At 40.2% G+C, this 19,491-nt stretch overlaps 1 protein-coding gene across 1 annotated transcript in view; it reads right to left on the bottom strand.

The window, feature by feature from the left end:
- GRID1 (glutamate receptor, ionotropic, delta 1) overlaps positions 1-19,491 on the bottom strand; it is a 328,149-nt gene that overhangs the window by 37,687 nt on the left and 270,971 nt on the right. The window contains 4 exon segments of the mRNA XM_009334645.1: positions 12,568-12,706; positions 14,083-14,407; positions 16,436-16,633; positions 18,154-18,255. Coding sequence (XP_009332920.1) covers positions 12,568-12,706; positions 14,083-14,407; positions 16,436-16,633; positions 18,154-18,255 — 764 coding nt within the window.

Here is a 19,491-nt window from a genome sequence, read left to right as displayed (position 1 = left end):
GATCTCAGAACAATCTGCAGCATTTTTGCTATAGTCAAAGAAGTGTGGGGAATGTAGGACAAAAATCCATACAGCTAGGCTGTGTCCCACTGCTCACAGAACTTCGTAATATCTTCCAATGGTTTACTGAGGAAACATGCCCCTTTTCAAAAAAAAGACTTAACAGTTTTTCTGTCTGTGAGACTCAACTTGGGGATCCAAAAATCAAACTGGATTCTCATCATCATCATCGGTAAAAGAGGTTCTCCTGTAAACAAAATTAGACCTCTGGTTATTCTTATCCATTGCTATTTCTAAACGATGCCCTCAGGACCACCGCGGCAACTCCAGTTATCTGCAGTGATCTGCACGAGTGTGACTTGACTTGTTGCTGGATCGCAGAAGTTCATTCTGCCTAGAGCTGACGCTGGCTCTGCTCCAGCACTGCACATAAAGAAATCTGTTAAACAGCTAGAAATAAGCTAAACATCTCCTGATTGCCAGTCCAATGTTTCTAACTATACTTCCAACCCTTCTCTTCTCCGAACCTCCGCCAGGCAATAAGAGCAAAAGTCACTTAGATCGCTGATTTTTCCATTAACTAGGGGGTTTTTGGTTGCTTATTTGTAATAAATCTTCTCTTTCTGGATGTCCTATATTGTCTGCATTATTATCATATGGGAAGTTATGATTACTTTGCTTGAAAATGTTTTTAAAAACAAACAATAGCGTAACAAATAACTCCATCAATAGTGGCAGCGATGGAGGCTAGTTTCCGAGGACTGCCATCTCAAAGCAGGATCCACTGACACCCAATAGTCGTGATCTCTGGATGAAGTTTCTCTCATGGATGGGCATTTATGATCGCATATGGGTTTATCTGATGTCTAATTGAGGGACGGAAGTCGGAAGGCAGTCTTTCCTTTATATTTACAAGGGGCATTTACAGGACCCCTCTTCACCACCCCATTTTTCCATATTTCTAACAAATTAATGCCCTTGAGATATTACCCAGTTTGGTCACTATGTTTGCAATTTAACAATGGAAAGAAGTAGACTGACAAAGAGACATTCAGAGTAATCACATTAGGGGTTTTTTAGGATGCAGGCCCAGGTTTTCAAAAGCTGGAGCTTTAATTTGTATGCTCAGATCCACATTTAAACTACTGCGTGACTGGGCAGATTTTCAGAACGGATCAAGGGAGGTTTTGGCACAACAGCGCATCTGTAAGATGTTCGCAGATTCAGTTAAAAGCCTGGAAGGGGATTCAGAGCAGCTATGAGCAGTTGCTGCTCATCCTGCAAATCCAGAATAATCAGTCCTACTAAAAAAATCTGGGTTAGCCTGGGTCCTTTACCCACACTCCGTATTCCATTCAACAGTGAGGAGGAAATTAAAATGCAAAGAAGAAAAGGTGAAAACATCTCAAGAGCTTGTAGCATGTCTGAGGGAAAGAAATACATCATTTGGACTATCTTTGAATATTTTCTTGCTTTACTTTTAAACCACTTTGCCATTGTCACTTTTCTCTGAGTACCTTGAAGGGTTAACACGTTAATTAAAGCAAGGTATTCTACTCCTTAAATTATTAATTAAAATAAAAACTGCAGCTGGTGTTTAACAGCAACTCAGTCCCAACAGCAGGTTTTAGTCACTTCACTTAAATCAAACATATCATAAAGTTGTCATGAAAATCATGTTGTCTGAATCAAACACATCTGGCGACTGACACACACTTTTACCTGTAATGAAAATAACAAACTACCTCTATTATTTATGCAGATGCACTTTAAATTGTTTGCTACGCTGATGTCTTCTACCGCTGACATTCGGAAGCTAAAAATCCTAATGAAGATTAATGATTAAGATTGAGAGGGAAAAAATTGCTTTCTTCCTTCTGAACTGGTGTTATAAGTACTGATACCACTGTCGTTCTGTTTTGCACTCAGATGACAAAGAGTAGCTTTTTAATTAAATAGAGTGGGGAACGGATAAGCTTGGCATCTTGGTGCGAGTGGTACTTTACACCATGACTGTTAGGATATCATTATACTGTGAGTAGTTCCATTAAAGTCCGTGAAATCCCAGTGTGGGATAAGGTCCTACTCAACTCTTTATTAATATTTGATTTATCAGGAGCTGTCGCACGCTGCGAGAACGAGGATCTCGGTGTGGAAAGCTCTGGGCTGCTGCCTGCACCAGTGTCAGCAGTCTTACAGCTGGGGCGGAGGGGCTGGATGAATCCACAGGGCTCAGATCTGTCAGAAGTACAAAGTGATGCTGGAAAACAGCTTCACACCCTTCCCTTGCCACAGGGAGTAAAGCAGAAGCTATCGATGTTGACAGAAAGAGGAGAAGAAAACAGAAGGGCTCTGAAGAGGCATCTTGATTGCTAGAGCATGTGCTGGGTGCTCCTGGGAAATCAAAACATCGGGCTCTTCATTAACAGTGAAAGCACATATAGCATTCATCAGTTATTACTGATGTCTAAAGTGCGTGCATTACATATGCATGTGTTAAAGTCTGGAGGCCCACTTGCCTGTTTCTCAGAGGACCCAGACTGCAAGCACTTGGTATATGGTGTACTTCCCACCTCATCCTGGCGTACAAGGAGGTAAAGGGAAAATGAGACCTTACCCTTTTGCCTCTCTCTCCTCACCCTGAACGTGAGCCTCACCTGAATACCGAACCTCATACTAGCACTGACAGCACCGCATCAAAACCAACTAGCTGTTCCTTGTATTGAGATTAATTAGTTTATTGGGTAGCCTAATTACGTACCTTGAAATATGAGCTTGGAAATTGCATTACTGCCATATGAAAGAAACATAGCAGTTAACATGCGCCCCATTCTGACTGATGGTTTTCTGTTCTTTTTTAGATAGATACGACTATTCATAAATCAATTAAATTAAATCAGTGGCTTATTCTCCTAGGCTGGTTTTAATAGTTTAGAAGGTAAACAAATTTAGTGCATGTGATTACATTTCTTTTAATGGAACTTTGGCAGCTGTATCAAAATAGCTTTTCTAAGGCAACGCCATTCTCTCCCTGATCTCCAGATGAGTCTGGAAACGCTCCTGTATTGTATCATACGGGGGCACACGTGCAGAAGAGAACATTGCTCAGTAAGGCAGATGAGCCCAGGAGGTGGAAAGAACATATGCAATCCTTCCCTTTTCAACACAGTATTATTTCCAGAAAAGCTTTCTTTCCCTCTAGAAAATCTTTTGCAACACAGGAACTAAGAACTAATAGGAAAGCACTCATGGTAATAAACGGTAGCATCTTAGTTTCCAGGGAAACTAAGAACCCTCAGCTCCAGTGTGTTTTGCTGGTTTTTTCTTCTTTTTTTTACATCATCAGGAATAGTTTCTAAGTCTCCTTATGAGGATATTCAATTTTAAAGCTTTTCTTTGGCAAGTTGAGAGTTTTCCACCTCATTGCAAGACAGTCTATAAACTGTATAGAATGTACTGGAACAACTTTTATTTCAGAAGATGAAATACCATCCTCTATATATCATTTAACATATTAAGAGTTTAAGATGTGAGAAAGAATGATCTTCTATCATGGAGACATTTATAAGGGGAATGGCTATTTTAGCTTTGAATGAAAATGTCAGAGAGAAAAGTAACCAGATTAAAAGTGTTTGCAAGATGATGGAGCTGACTATCCTGAGGAGGAGAAAAAAAAAAAAAAAAGCAAGAGTAACAGCATAAAAATAATGGATTTCAAAAGACCAGACCTCAACAGACTTCAGGAACTGGAGGATAAAGTCTCTTGGGAAGTTGATTTAAAGGATAAAGGACTACAGAAGGGCTGGCAACTCCTGAAAGAGACCGTATCAAAGACACAGATGCAAACTATCTTAACGTGAGGAACTATAAAAAGAAATTATAAGAACCTGTTATAATGTCAGCAAGAGCTCTTTCAGGACCTAGAAACAAGCATTTTTTTTCTAAGTAATTATAATGGAGTAGTGCAGCCATTTGACTAAACATGCATTTATACTACAAATGCGTGGGAATCGTACAAATACATGGGAGAAAAAAAATCAGAGAATCAAAAATAAATCCTCCTCACGACACCAATGAATCTAGCTTACATGATTTAAGATGCTACTGCACAAAGCTGTTTGCATCACCCCTCGACTGAAGTTCCTGTGTCCACAGCAGAGCTGGCAAAAAGACACGTGCCTGTACCCCAGCTATCCCATACGAAGTTCTACGTCTTAATTTGTTGATTTCATCGGCACAACATGAAACAGATGACGGTGCACTGAGCTCACCAACACTGAAACGCAACCTCGCAAGCTACAGCATAGGCATGCTCAATCTTTAGTCTCTGAAAGAATGGCTGCTGAACTTCGCTCCAAGAGATCAGCTTTTGAATTGATTGTATGAACTGAACTTTTAGGCTATAGGAGGTACGATCATTACTTAATTTTTACTGCAGGCTATTAATTCAAACCTTGCAATGTGAAAGGCGGATCATCTAAGTGGAGCACAGGACTGGCCATAGCACGGTGACTCTGGTTAGTGTTAACCAACCAACCACCCCTCCGGGAGGATGGCTGGGCAAGCATTCTTCCTCTGCTCCTGCCGGAAACTTCCCTTCTTTCCCCTCTCCTCCATCCGTCCAAAATAATCTAAAGAAATAAACAATTCAGCGCATGATCCTTATACTCACAGTCATCCCGCTGACGTTGAATGTATGGCAACGAACAGAAGGTGGGAAAATTACTTTTGCTGCCAGGAGGGTGGGAAATTCTGGTGCTGAACAACCGTGGTATGGGAACAACAGACCGCTGCTCGCGTGGAGATGTTGGTGAGGGATTGTGCAAGATGAGAAGGCTTTTTTTCTTTTTTCACAGGAGCAAATGAAGCGTTTTCCAAAACGTGCAACAGATGAACAGAGTTGGAAGCTCATGTATGCCCTGCCTGAGCTGACAGCAAGCGAGCGAACAGGTACAGCTTTCCCTTCTTACAAGCAGGTACACCTACTTTCACCTTCATCTCATTGTTTCACAGGAAGTAACTTACTGTGATAAAGTGCTTACTAATTATTGGTAGTTTTGCAAATGCGATTTACTTGCTTGTTCTGGCTGCAGGGTTGCTTTCCAAGAGACCTTCTGACCCCGGATGATTTGGAAACCTATGCAGAAATATGCACTATATTACCCCATAATAGAACAACCTGCATGGCTTTTATGATAAGGCCACTGTTACACCAATGACTCTGACAGTACAGATAAACAGTATAAAATACAAGTAATTTGACAGGTGTTTTGTTTTGTTTTTTCCAGGCAGTTTTTTCACTAGCAAGTGTCATGAAGATATTTATATTTTTTTCAGGTTCTACTTGGCTTCCCACTTTGAGGGTCTTTGTTTATATACTCTTCTGACAAAGTTATATACCATACAGGCATGTAACAGTATCTGTGTCCAGAAGAACAGCAAACATGGCCGGCAGGCAAACACATCGAACAGTATATTAAGATGCAAAAAGCCTTTAGGTAATTTTGCATCGTAGGTCAAATAAATATCTATCTGATATAGTGGAAAAAAATATTAGGGCTTTTGCAGGAGTGAAACTCAAATACTCGAGCACACTGGCCAGCCTGCTTTAATGGTTGTTCCGCACCCAGAATCCATTTCCAAAACAGAATTCACCATGAAGTTTTTCTTCTTACTCCTGTTTTTTTCCTTAAAAAATGGTGGGCCGAGGTAGTCTTTACAGCTAGGAGATGTCTGAAGCTTTAAGGCCATCTCTGTTTGAATTGTTGTAGTAATCATTATTTTGCCTTTTTAATATCCTGTTATATTAAATTTCATTATCGGTTCATATAAGACATTAAATCAGCTTCTTTAGAGAAAAACAATAGAAATATAAATATCCTACTGGGCAAAAATCTTCTGTTACTGCATTTTGTATTGTTTATCCCTTAGGATTCAAATAGAAAATAAAACCCAACAAAATAAGCCATAGGTACTACCCTTGTAATAAAAAGAAACTACGTACTACAACAAAGAAGGTTGAAGTCAGGGGCCAATGAGATTTAATGTATGCAGAAAGCAGACAGCTACTCTACTCAATGGACAGCCAGTGAATAACATGAGAAAATCTGACTTAAAAGGTGACTCAATCTGAGCTGCGAAGAGATTGCATATCAAATCTCAGATTTGAACCAATCCTTGCACATTTTGATGGACTGTCATGAGGGTTGCTGCTCTTGCTATATTTTCACCCTTTCAAAGCAAAAGAAAAAAATAATAAAAAATCATTTTATTACCTGCACAGATGGTAGATTTTGCTAACGTCATATCCAAATCATTTTCTTCTCTAAACTGTATGTGCCTCTGAATGTTAATGCCTCAACCCACTTCAGTCACAGAACTTCCCAGTAACAAGAACAAATGAAGAGATGCTATAATATAGGTGTTGCAAAAGTAGAGTTGAAGAGGGTGTGGAATCACAAATCTCTCGGTTTTCCGTTGATCTCCAATGTATGCCACGTTTTTATAATGGCAACTGGAGAGATGGAATGCAAGCCTGATTTTCAGCTGTGCATTCTCATTTTTCCCAGAAAAATGTCCTTGGGAAATATTTGCACTTATATGCTTGCCTGCTTGCTCAATTACAGGAGTAATTAGGATCCATTTTAAACCGCGGTTGAACGGCATATGCCAACATTCAGAAAGCTTTTTTAAAGGCTCCAGACTTTGTGGAGCCCTGGGTTTCCCAGAAGTACCCACTGGGCAACGCCATCGATGGCAGTGAAATGAAAAGGTGGACGATGGGGGTTCTAGCACTGGCAACAACACAGTGTCTTCTCCTGAGCAGCGCCTGAAGGCAAATGGCCGGCAAGCTCGGCCCTTGAGCACTGCTGCCCTGCCGCACAGCCCGCAGAGCACTTCCCATGACATTTCGTCCGTGTGGTCTAAACAGGGAATGTTCTGGAAAGAAAAAAAGTTTAGAGTTTTTGTCCTTGCTCGTTCGCTTGCATCTTCCTTACACTCTTTTTTTAGCCTTCGTTTTTATGGATGAACTTAATCTAGTTATTTAATGATTGAAGCTTTTGCTCACAGGCCTTAAATAATAATCATGATAATTATTTTTTATCATGCTCATTCATACATGCCTCCTGCCAACGTGCCTGAGGTGCTGCACAGACACTGCAAAACATAGTACAAATTGAACATAACGAAATTAAACATAACAAAAGAAAGTCCAATGAAATATTCAGAAAGCCACGTATGATACTAACAACAGAATGGCTGTTTTCAAACACAAGGAATTTCAAGGCAAAATCACTGCAAATACAGAGGGATTCCTGTGAGGTTCTTGCTACCAACCCTATCAAACCCACTTAACTACAGCAGATGAAACCTTTGTTCATTTCGCTCTAGCTGGCATCTTTAAAATACTTTCCTCATTTTCTTTTAAAATATTTTGAGATTGTTTCTGTTTTGTATGCAACCCAGAAAATCTATCTTTTTTGATACCTGTAGAGCTATTGTAATATGGTCATTTCTGGCCATCATCTTTAAAGCAGCTAAACTGAGAATGTGCCATATAAGATATGAAAAAATTGTTGCTCTGTTGTACAGAAAGGGAACTGAGACAGAGAGGAGGCTAAGCTTGCCAAGATCAAACAAAGCTTATGGTAGAAAAAGAATTTGCACCCAAGTCTTCCAAGTGCCAGACTATCACCCCAACTAAGCTGCAGTAAGTCTTCAGCTGTCACCAAAACACATGAAATTTGGGGATTAACTGCAAATAAGGAAATCCCAAATCATGAAACAACAGCTGTGAACTTAAAAGCAGATGTAACATGCGTTTGCATGCAGTCCATGAATGTGTATATACAGATGCCTTTCAGAACATCCATAGCATGTGCAAATGTTAAGGATCAATTTGATAAAATCTTAAATTTAAACTATTTTGAATTTGCAGATAGCCTACTTTTTTATGTCCTATTTTTCCTGCATGATTCTTAACCGCTTGTCAGACAAGCTCTCCTAAATCTGAGCTTCAAATTATCTGTGCAGCTACTGAACTGCATGTAGTCTGCTTGTTAACAAGAAATGAAGCTGGAAGTTAAGTCACTGCTAATTAAACTCATAATTACAAATGGAAGGTCAGACAGCAGATCCAAGAACTGTTTGAAAATGTAACAAGGCAAAAGAAAGAACAAACTCTCCTGTAATAATTCAGCCCTTACTTGGCAGACTGACCCATTAGAAGATTTCTCAGCTGCATACAGTTCTGAAGGCAAATATTTGAATAATAAATGCAAATCATTTGGGTTTAAACAAGTTTAGAGCACAGGCTCTAAACATTACCTAGATTTCTATTTAAAAACAAAAATTAAGAATGGCTCATTTACAAAGTTAGAACATGGATCACAGCCTCCTAGCCTGAGCTCCAAAGTGGTTGCCACCAGCACATCCGCAAAAAAAGCCTTCTCTTTTGGAACCGGGTAACATCTCCCTCCTCTGCCCACGTGCGGTCGGGAAATCTGCTTGATGGTTCACTGCCCTGCCTGTGAACCTCCAGGAACACAGAAATCCTGAGGGAACCGCTACATTGCCTTTGTTGCCTTGCTGTGAGGTTGGGGCAGGGAGAAGATGAGAAGAGCACGAGAGGTAATTTGGGCAGAGGGCTCAGAGAAGCAGTATTGAAAGAGCAAAGGGGTGCAGAAGTACCGACCGCTAGCAGCTGGAAAATGGAGCGCAGGTGGGGAAGGTCCACACTATTTTCTGCTATCCTCGATCTCCTGAAGGGCCAGAGGTTTTGATGTGTGCCTCAAACTCCACGTTCTGACCCTCCCCACCGCCCTGTCACAGCGGGACGAGTGATGGGCACACGGGACACGCGAGGAGCAAGGCAGCACGCGCAGCCGTGCCAGACCAGAGAGCCAGTGCCTCTCCCCATTGTCAGGCTTGTGATGAAGTTCTTGAGGGCTTGGGAAAATCCAAAGAGAAGATTTTTGTTCTTTCCAAGACAGGCATGTTTCTTACATGGGATCTGGGCACCTGGACAGCACAGCACTTGGGAACCCATTTGGGATTTAGGAAGTCTGTGTCAGGAAATACAGAAATACAGGCAGCATATCAAAGCTGCTTTCTGCCGTGCCCCTACTCTGGGTATTTCACTTTTCTGAGAGCCACAGGCAGTCCCTGAAACTCATGGCAGGGTGGAAAAGCCTTGTGAGATTTGCCAATACCAGAGTTAAAAAAAAACCTATTCCCTCATCAGCAGGCTTTCATCTGACATGCTAATTCTAAAAAATCTGCCTTCCAACAGTTCAACTTTGCTTCAGTGAATGTCTCACCAAGCCCCTTCTAATAAATATCATTTATGATTTCTATGACACACTTGTTTTGCAGTGAAATTGTGGAGGTAAGGAACACTGGGTTGATTGACACCTAGTTATTCAATCAAACATACTCCTATTCTGCTAGTCACAGACCACACATGCCAGATTTGATGCTGAAACAACTTTTATTAGGCATTTTGGAGGGGGCTCAGGAAGAAAATCAGTCTTGTAATGAAAATCTTAACTATGTTGCAGCTACTGCAGCACCATAATACTATTTTCTCTCCTGCTAGCAATTTAGCAGCAACAGTACTGAACACCAGAGGACTTTCCTATGGAGGGAGCGATAACAGCACACATTTGCTGAGAGGATGGGGGGTTGGTTTCTTAACAATGGAAGCATACACAGATGGATTTGGTAGTTCTCAGCTGGTGAGCAAATTTTCAGCTATAACTCATTGTGCCTCTTTGGGTGGGAAAAATGGATTTCAAGTAAGTATTCCTTTCTGGGTCTGTGAAAGATATAATGCAGGCAAGCTGAGTGGCAAATTTAGAAGGCAAAAATAGTCACTCCACATCATATGATGCTGAAGCTAAGTAGTGCTGGGAGCTGAGACACCAGGCCACAATGCATCATGTAAGGCAGTAATTTACTTTCTCAGGAAAAATATTTGTTCTAAATCTGACACGACGTTTTATAAGGTGTTTCTCCTGAAGAGTGCGGATGTGAAAATATCTTCATCATAGCTTAGAAATGGATGAAGGCTCAACAGAGTTTCCAGAGAACCTATTTCTTTACCCCATCCCCTCTCTCCTAAGGCACTAGCAGTTTTCGATGAGAGGGTTTAGTCCAGATCTCTCTCTCTCTCTCTGAGGATCTCAGGGACATTCTGCAAACTTTGTAAAATAGCCATAGGCAAGCCAAGACAAGCAAGTCCCTTAACTGGCTGTTACGCCAACCAGTGATCAAATCAAAGAGTTTTCTGACAACTACCATTTCAGATTATTTGGGGAATGATTCGGGTGCCTAAGCCAAAGCATCCAGGACCACTTTAGAGACCCCAGGCAATATGAATAATCCACATTGTGGCTGACAACACCTAATAGAGACCTCTGCCCTTATAAGCCAAGTAGCTGGAGCACAGGCAGTGAACCTTATGGCAATTTAAATTACTTCAGACATTTCTGGTTTGGCACCTGAATTACTCCACTGGTGTTTGCAGATCACAGTAGAGTGCTTTCTTCTTTCTGTATCCTCACCTTGTACAAGGGGATGTGATATTGGGAACCTGAGAAGTGGCAGCTACCGTTAGGTATAGAAAGGCATTTAATTATAACTCTTCAGCTGCCATCTCTAACAGTAGAAGGGCGTCTGGGCTCTAAAGTCCCAAAACGACGCCAAGCAGCTCCTTTACCCAAAAATCTCTCCCTCCCTCAAGATTCTTAGCAATGTCCTTTCATTTTAATAAGAAGGTGAATCAAAACCCCTTGTAAATGTTGTAGTAGCTCAGCCCCAAAGGCCTCCTCTAATAGTTCACAGTTTTGCTCTTAAACCTGCATCTCTTTTTGCAGATTCCTCACTGCATTTCACCCCAACTTTTGTCCTCCTCTGAACTTTGCTGAGTTTTGGGAGGTGCTCAGTAGACCAAACAGACAATTTCTTCTGCCATGAAGGAAATAGAACTTTCAGAAATTTTTGAGAAGATCATTATTCAAGCTTTCCAGATAACTATTTCTGTCTTGGGTTTCAAGAGCTATTTATTCATTGAGCTTAACCTTATTCCCATTACAGCCAGGCCTCACAGACACTCTGCGGTAGTTTTATTCTGTTTAGTTTCTCATGTTATTTCCAGAAATTACTTGCAGTTCTTATTTCTATTACTGTGAAAACCCACTTATTTAGGTCAAACTAACAGAAAATTAATTTAAAAACAAAACTTTTTATGGTTTTGGGCTGGTTTTATTATTATTATTATAACACTACATCCATACAAAGCATTACATTACCTGCAAGTACACAATGGCAAGTTAAAAATTGGAAATACTGTTAAACTCATCTATATAAGAAACCCCAGAGAAGGCAAAAGCAGCTTTTTCAAGCGCCAGCCTCACCTAAGTGCCAATGCCTCTGTTCAGGAGCCGAGCACAAAGATTACAGTCCCAGTTTTCCCAGTGCAACCCCAAGTGAAACCAACAGAGTAACTGTGTCGCGCTCTAGCACCTAAAATCCTTGGCTCAGCATTTTCTAGGAGGAGAGCCTGTGTCGCACTGCCCGTCCCTCTGGCCACCTCTCCACTCCATCAGACCAAACATGAGATACCAGGCTCTAATCCTGTCGGCACTGACCACGGAAGATCAACGTCCCTCCCAGTACTCCATGACAGTGTGCCGTTGGAAATTTTGTCCGTATTTTGAGAGAAAAAATGAAAACATTCTTTAGCCTTTAAATTTTCTGAAGAAAAACCACACACACAAAAATTGCCATCAAACAACCAGCACCTCTCTGGAGCTGCTCAGAGGTCTGCTGTATTGAAAATATTCTCATTGGGTATGGATTAGTAGGCAAACAGCAGGGAAAAGAAGTCAAAGGTGCAAGATAAATTGGGTTTGTTACAGAAGCTGTAATTTATCATCACAATATTGCCAACACAGCTGTAGAGAATTATATATAAATTTAATAAAACAACTGCTATATTACATCTATTATCCTAGAGTCAGGTTCGGTTATCTTTTCGTCCTTGAGAAGAAGCTTTTTCTGCAAATAATGCCACTGAATCTGGCCGTTTATATTTTGGGCATTTATATTTCAAAAGACCACCTATATTACCTTACATGCAAATAATAGTATAAAAACCATTGTATATCAAAATATTGAGAACATAAAATTACACACTGAAGGTGAGAAGTGAAATGTTATATAGTTCCCTAGAGGTGACAGTTCCCTCTGATGTTCAACGAAGAAATAAAGACAGCTGAAGCAGTGAGAGCTCTAGTTAAGCAAAATACATATAAACATGAAAGACATCTCTTCTGGAAAAACACACAATTAAAGTGCCGTGGTCCCCTCCGTGCACATGTCAAAACTGCGTGGGGTGGTAGGAGTGAAAGAGAAGGGGGCTTGAGAAGAGAAAAAGAGCCACTGCAAAAAAGCAGAGTATTTTATTAGAGAATTATCTCCTTCTTGCAAGAATGAGTGCTCAAATGGATAATACCTTTCTGTGAAACCCAGGTTACCGGCTTCATGTTAAGAAGAGGCTCTCACCTTATAGGATTATCCATTCTTGATACTGTGAGAAATGCTGCTAAGTTGGCTGTGTAGGAAGAGCACACGATAAGGGTGAAGAGCCACCAGCTTCCCATGACAATGCGCATAGCCACAGAATTGACAGTAGATTCGCCCCCTAGAAATAAACGGAGAAAAAGAAGGCCTCTCAGCAGCTGCCATTTAAGATCATCCTCTGTGTGCCCTGTTATGTTAAACTTTGTTGGAGCTACCCCTCTGCATTTCTGCTTCCCCTCCAGACTGCCCTTTCACTGTGAGAAAAGCACTGCTTCCGTCAAGACTGATAATTTATGTTTCCTCCAGTCAACCTCTTGCCCTGGATGCTGTTCTAGAAAATAATCTCTCAAAATATTTCCCTTGGCAATTATTGAGGATCAAATCCACAGAACATGAAAAATATTCTAAATAAAGTAAGTTTAATCGTGAAGCACGACTAATATGCAGGAATTAAATCATTTGTGTTCAGAATATAGTAATACTCTGTTTTCAATGATGATTTTAGATTTGGAAAAAACCCATGAAACTGTCCAATGGTTTGTGTGCTGCCTGTGCTGTATTTAAATCTGCAAAGACTGAAGCATTAGTGTCATTACTCGTTACTCTTTACAACATTTCAAACAACGTGAAGATTTCTTTCTAGCAGGCTTCAAGCACAGTTATGCTTGAACATTGTTGGAGACCAAACCTTACCGTACAGCTGGTGCTAGTCACTTCAGCGTATGTTTGTGCTGATTATATCTTACTGTACTTAAACGCACCAGGGCTGCCACCTTAATGAGATGATAGCAATAGCAGGGATTTTCCAGCTGAAGCTTTATAAGCTTGCAATCACAATGAAAAAAAATTATAGAAAAAAATTTAACAACATACCCATATGTTAGCATTCAAGAAAACCTGCCTTCCAAGAATGGTTCTAACATTATAGATACGGGACAAAAGCTGTGTGGGCAGATTTTGCAAACAATTATTTACAAAAGTAACTTTCTTAATGGTAGCAATCCTACTGAATTCAATAGAATTAGTCCTATACCTAGAGATTCCTGAGTGTAAAGTTAGTTACATGACTACAATCCTATTCAGTTCAAAGAACCAAAAGATAAACTGTCTCACATTAGTTCAAAAACATATAAATTTCTAAAATTAAATTTAAACAGTTAGGAAAGGTGCCAGTTTCAGAGTTGAAGTGTTGTAATTCTGCACCAAGCAGCTCTGTAGCTTATTTATCACGCAATAATTTTCCCAAAGTGGAAAAGCCTGCATGGAGCGTTCTTTCTGGACTTACCGAGAGACAGAAAAGCAGAACATAACCCCTCAGACTTACCTACCTCTTCCCACTTTTCATCAGCTGGGCTAATAAAACGTATTGCCTCCCTGTACGAGCCTTCTCTTTCATCTTTAGACCGTTCTGGCCAAGACTAACGTGTCCTGACCTGCTTTACCCGAGGCAAAACATTTCTGAACATCCGTCAGTGGTGTTTATAAAAGAGTAAGTACCTTGCTGAACGAAGGCGCCGTACACAACCCAGATGGCACTGTGGAGGGTGGAGGAAGCAGAAGGGCTCGGCTGGGAAGCGTTCTGCGCCCTGACTGCCTGGATGCGGTTCAAGACAAAAATCAAGACGCCAACTATAGGGATGGCTGCAGCAATGCAAGCCCACACCGCAAAGTCGAAAGGAGCAAAGAGAGAGAAGATGTTGATTTTTTCTTCGGGCTTTTTGATTAAGATCCCCACGGAATAGTCCATGTACCGCTTGCTGAAGTCCACCACACTCTCTCGTTCTGGTGTTATAGTGATGGCTGAGATGGCTAGGTCTGCTCTCTGCGAGACAAATGCAACAGATCAGATCTCTTCCTTTCACCATGAATTCTGCCAGCACGAGCCCTAAGGAGAAGCTTTTTAAGAACCAAGTGACTCCATGCATTTCTTTCTATAATTCAACACGTTTAGACAAACTAAACCAAATTGCCTAAAAATAAAACTAGAATCAGTTTCATCATTTGAACACTAATTAATTGCACTGGTCTAATGCAAAATAGTGAAACATAACCCGTCAAAATATTCTAGAACAAAAAGCGTCACCCTGACTCCTCTCTGGAATGAGTGCGATTTATTTAACCTTTATCCCTCACTTGTTTTCCAAAGGATGCCTAAAACTCCAAACCACACATATTAACCTGGTGCACCGCAAGCAGTAAGAAAGAAACACCATTTATTTAGCTTGTGTATTTGATAGCAAGGTGCGAAGAGCTGATGTTTGTTGTTCTCCCTGCAGAGTTGCCAACTGCCCGTAGTCATGAAGGGATTTCATATGACAACTGGGGGGAAGATTTTGTTTGTTTTTTACAATGAATAAAGCCATTGCAAAAACTAGTAACTGGAAGAATGCACCAAAGGCAACTTAACTCCTGAAACTGTTTTGACCTCGACATTTAAAGCGAGTAGGTTTTGCACATAGAGGGTCCTTAAAGAGTATGAAAACTCAATGAGAGATAAAACAGGAGTTAATAAATAAGATTCCAAAGCTTTTAAAGAGCTGCAATTAGATTTTGAATATTTTTCCATCTTAATAAAAACAGTTCTCTTCAAAAAATAGAATGTACTTTTCATCTCCTAGCTCTACATTTTGTTGGGAAAGTAAAGCAAATGTTAGGTGAGGGAGGTCTGCTTTGAAATCCTTTGGAGTCAGTGGAAAAGCTAGTAGCAGAAATACCATTTCAAAATACCGTAATAGGTACTTTGTTGCTTCAAAGAAAGCAATTTCCAAAGAAATTTAACAGGATTTCTTACCACATTTTCAAGTCAATGAAATTCAAACAGCTTATGTCAATGCAAAATAAGTACAAAATTATTTATATTTCCTAGCACCAACCAAGAATATCCCATTATCATACACACATTTGCTATCGCTTTAATTGCTTCTATTTCTTTCTAAACATCTACTTACCAGATACTGAGCCGCCTACTTACTAGGTAATGAGAAAGCTTTCACTTTCAGTAATAACTCCAGAAGAGTAACCTTTTCTACAAAGGGCAGCAACATGGAATATTAATTCCTTTGATTCTCCTTCTTGATTAACATTTGTCCCATGTCAGATAGTGAGAACACGAACAAAATACACTCTAATTTCATTCTCTAGCAGATTCTAAGCTACGGACTTCCCCCCTTTACTTCAATGGAGTTCAATTAACTTACTCCTGATTTGCAAGACTGTAATTAAGAAAAGAAATTTGGTCCTCTCGGTTTTAAATGAACGAATAATCTTGAGATCAGTTTAAATTCTGGCCCTTCAAAACACTTCTTTATGGTATATTACTATGGACACTTTTCCTGTTTTGGAGTCAGAGAGTTGACCATTATCAAACGCATTGCCACAAAGTGACCCAAATAAAGTCATACCTACAAACAAGTAGCAAAGACATAATGACAAAAATTAAAATAATAGTAATTAATATTTTAAGAAAAATATATTATTTTTTCTCTATTTTCTGTAGTCATTCATTCACACACACTTATATGTCCTCTCTTCTTATTCTTACAGCTATGTAAACACACAAATTTACACTGATACAATTTATGTTGAGAACAGTTGGGAGTAAATAGAACAACAGACTGTCTAGCTCCTACCCTGTGTGCAGGGTCTTAAATTGCACAGTTTACACCACACTCAAACCACCCATAGCTCAGAAGTCTTCTGCACTGGTACTTTCATCCAAATTCATTCTCTTGTAATTTGGAATGGAGGAAAGGGAGAATTTAAACCACCCCCTTATAAAGCTTTGACACCCAACTCCGATGATGATTTTTTTTTTTTTTTTTTTTTTAGATGCAGCTTCTTCTCTGTGTACCTTGTTAATGAGTTCTCCAATCATGCCATTCCAGGAACTGTTTTGAAGCTGCTGTCCATATTTGCCATCAGGAGCTTGATATATCTCATACTTGAAGCCCAGATTCTTGGCAAGTGCATCCAGGACATCAATGGAAAATCCTTTATATCGTTTTGGTTGCCCAAGTATGTTCTCCGCCACCATCACAAAAGGTTCTTCCTGAGAACAAAACAATATCTTAACTAATACTTGAAACAAATTTTTTCGTTTGCTTTTCTTGGCAAAAGGATGTTTCCTGAGTTAATTCTGGACAACTCGGCACAGATTTTGAGACACTCATAACCTTCTGAGGCAAAAACTGTAGGCCAGGTGGGATACTGAAGCATCCCAACCGGGCACCAGTGCTTCATCACCTGAGTCCTGTCCATGGCCTTGGGTTTTCCACAGTTTATAGTCAGTGAGAAGAGACAGAGACTCCAGAGGACAATTCAACCCCCTCTAAGCAGCTTCCTGGTGTCCACAGGATGAACTGCTCTCTGAAGTACCTGCCTCTTCTCACTGACTATAAAGAAGGCGCAGATACCTACCTTAGATATCAAGTTAATCACGTAGAGTCCTAAATAGGAACATTACTACTGTCCATCTATCTCAGAGCATGTCGGATTTAGAAAGCCCTCTTTTACAGACAACGATTAATCTTTTATCCAGGAGACATACTGAAACGAGCTAAAAATGCTGCATTTTGTGAATATTTAAAATTTTGAAAATTCAAAGAATAACCTTCATGGTTACTGGTTCCTGGAGCATTTTATATTAAAGTATGTTTTGGGACCCAGGAAATGCAGCATTTTGCGGTATGTTTTCTGTCAGGGATGGGCTTTCCTGCGGGGGGACGCCGGGGCTGCTGGCGGCACAGCCATCGCAGTTGGCCGCCTTCGCGACTGACGTTCTCGTGGAAGGGGTTTGTGGTTACTGGTTCCTGGAGCATTTTATATTAAAGTATGTTTTGGGACCCAGGAAATGCAGCATTTCGCGGGAGGAGTGCCTTAATGATCTTATGCGGTACTTCCTATTTGTACCATGATTCAGAAAAAGATAAATAAAAATCTCAGAAAGACACCACATTCTGCAAACTGCAAACTACAATATTTTAGACGGGAATGCATTCAGGCCCGAATTTGCCCCTAAATTAGCACTTAGCTGATAGGAGCTCTGCTACCACTCCGGATACTAACAGACGGTAGTCCCAAAAGCATAATGATTTTTTTGAAAGACTACGCCTTTCTAAAAGATATAGTTTATCTCAATGGGAATTTATGAGCTTGATGGAGGAAACACTTGATTAAATTTTACAGCCTGCAGTGTACAAGAGCCAAGATTAGATTATCATAATTGGCCCATCTGATCTTAAAATCCATGAAATGATGGAAACTGCATATCCGAATCAGAGTATGGTATCTGGAATGCACCCCTGTGCACTCATGGCCTGTGCTGGTTCCATGCCCAGTAGGAATTACAATGAAGAAAAACAGCATAAGCAAACAAACAAATGCTCTCTGACAGTGCACAGCTTCACATAAAATAATAAAAGGCCATCATCTATCTTCCTTGCTTATGTAACTGATCATCCAAAAATGCAGAACTGAAAACGATAGGGAAAAATACTGAGGGACGTGCCCAAAATAGTCAGATTCTTTTTATTTTGAGCGTTTGTTTCCTGAACTCAAGTAGGATCATACCAAGACAGTCACCACTTTGAGTGTCAGTCCTTGTAAGTCATTGCCCAGACGTCGTTCTTGTAGACTACCGTTCAGTCCTTTCTCAGAGTCCCACGTCGCCAACTACAACAGAAAGTACAGTGAGTCTGAAGGACTGTTAGGCAGAAATCTTTCAGTATTTACATAAACAGTTAACAGGACCTTGACCGAATTGAGAACTGATACAGAGAGGATAAGAGAAGTGTGTGTTTTTTAACGCAGAATCAGAATTAGTGAGATTCAGAGGACGGACACAAACAAGCACCTTGCCTGAATGCATTTTCATCAATGCCTATAACATAGCTGCTCTATTACCTGTAGTACTTGTCATATTATTTCGCTTAGATCACTCTGATATGATATTTCTCTCCAGTAAGTTTATATTGCCTGACAGTCCTCAGGATTATCTGTGGTCTTGCTATCCCACATTTCCCTCTCTGCTCGGATCCCCTCCTATTTTTCAAATCATACCCTACTGTTTATCAAAGGCCAACCTTTTTTCCTGCTGCATAACGTTCTTGTTCACTGACGGTCATAAATTCTTGACACAGGTTCTGTGGTGTCAAACTGCCTCCTCTTCTCTCTCGGACTTTCTTCAGATCCCATCTTAAGTCCTATTTTCTCTCTTCTTGCCCTACTTTTACCTCATCAGTAAAACAATGACAGCCTCTCAAGTTCCCAGGCTCCTGATGATCAAATATCTCATATCTACCAGTACTTCATGCATCTGCTAGATGTACCTGGATGCACGTTTTCAGGATATCTCCCTGGAACATTACATCTAAATATTTTACTTTTCAATTAAATGTATCACTCTAAGAATCAATTTTACTGCATTTTCTGAAGAGAAATGCAGTAAAATTCAATAGAATAAGTTCAATAGAAAAGTCAATCTTAAGTGACCTTTGGATTATTCAAACTAAATATGCTCTCCAGCAGCAGCAGCAGTCAGACACTCCTTTTGCCTTCAAACAGAATCCATGGTATCATTTTGTTCAGAAGAGTCATAAATAGTATTCAAGTAGAAACTCTTTCCTCCTTTTTTTCAGCTCTACTCTTAAACACCAATACTATGCTCACATATGTGGAAGCAGTGTTGTTAGCTGAAGGCATGCCCTGGAGAAATCAAACGTAGTCCAAGATCTGTGAAATGTGGCTTCTTCCTGCCAGAAGCTAATTTTCATGTAATAAGTCAAAACCTTCTTGGAAAGAAATTATTTCACTGAAAACGCCTACGGCTAGATGTCCTACATGATTTATTTCTATGACTTCAGTTTTATCCTAAAGGCTCAAAAAGCAAACCAACAGATAAAATGTGAT

Source organism: Pygoscelis adeliae, unplaced genomic scaffold, assembly GCF_000699105.1.
Source record: "Pygoscelis adeliae isolate BGI_AS28 unplaced genomic scaffold, ASM69910v1 Scaffold361, whole genome shotgun sequence".
Classification (NCBI taxonomy): domain Eukaryota; kingdom Metazoa; phylum Chordata; class Aves; order Sphenisciformes; family Spheniscidae; genus Pygoscelis; species Pygoscelis adeliae.
Note: the sequence above shows the minus strand (reverse complement) of the source record. Positions and strands in the feature narration are given on the sequence as shown.